At 46.9% G+C, this 992-nt stretch overlaps 1 protein-coding gene across 1 annotated transcript; it reads right to left on the bottom strand.

Annotated features, from left to right (window-relative positions):
- Positions 1-326: 326 nt before the first annotated feature.
- ETH_00043335 (helicase conserved C-terminal domain-containing protein, putative) lies at positions 327-862 on the bottom strand (the record flags this gene model as incomplete). The annotated part of the gene is made up of 2 exons (XM_013373964.1): positions 327-386; positions 653-862. 2 exons carry the CDS (start codon positions 860-862, stop codon positions 327-329), a joined length of 270 nt encoding a protein of 89 aa, XP_013229418.1.
- Positions 863-992: the final 130 nt, after the last annotated feature.

Below are 992 nucleotides of genomic sequence, written 5' to 3'. Positions count from 1 at the left end.
TTTTGTAGGAGCAGGTTCCTGCTGCTCCTCCCATCGCTGCTGCCAGCAGCAAACTGGGCTGCAGCAGCAGCAGCGTCTCTTTATAATTTAATTCTTTTAAATTAATTTTTTCTTTTTTGCACAAAAAAAGAAAATGACAATCCAAGTCACTCAGCGCCAGCAGCTTCTGCGCATTTCTGCACAAAAATAAATCTTAAAATAATTAAATATTCATTTTCATTTATTTTCATTATTTATATTTATTTATTATTTATTATTTATTATTATATTTATTTTTTATTTATTTATTTGTTTATTTATTTATTTATTTATTTATGTATTTGTGTTTACCTTGGCGCCCGGGACACGCGCTGTATGTACAGGTCGGGGTCCTTGGGAGCTCCGATCTGCAAACAGAAACCCTAAACCCTAAACCCTAAACCCTAAACCCTGAACCCTAAACCCTAAAGCCGAGTACTTAGTTTAACAGCAAAGCGTCCCACTTCCGGGCGGTTACACGAGTTTTGCAGCCCTAAACCCTAAACAGTAAACCCTAAACCCTAAACTCTAAACCCCAGGCTAAACCTGAGCTTTGCGGTGGCCTAAGGCCCAGCCAACCGGCAGCCTAGGGTTTAGGGTTTAGGGTTTAGGGTTTAGGGGGTGAGAGAAGCACCTGCAAAGCCAGCGCGGGGGTCCCCAGCTGGACGCCCACAGCAGCAACATCTGTGCAGAAGAGGACTTTTAGCTGCTGCTGCTGCTGCTGCTGCTGCTGTTTGCTGCTGCTCTTAAAGGCATTTACCACCGCAAGTCTTTTCTCTGCAGACAGCCCGCTGTGCAGCGCCCATAGCTGCGGCAGGGGCGCTCCCCGCGGCCACGTCCCCATGCTGCTGCTGCTGCTGCTGCTGCTGCTGGAGCTGCTGCTGCTGCTGCTGTTGCTATTGAGGATCTGCTGCACTCGGGGGAAGACGAAATGCTTGAAGAAGGCGTAGTGGAACTGGAGGCTTTTTCTGCTG

This window comes from Eimeria tenella, genomic scaffold (genome assembly GCF_000499545.2).
Source record: "Eimeria tenella Houghton genomic scaffold, Eth_scaff1850, whole genome shotgun sequence".
NCBI lineage: Eukaryota > Apicomplexa > Conoidasida > Eucoccidiorida > Eimeriidae > Eimeria > Eimeria tenella.
This window is presented reverse-complemented; position numbering and strand designations above follow the sequence as displayed.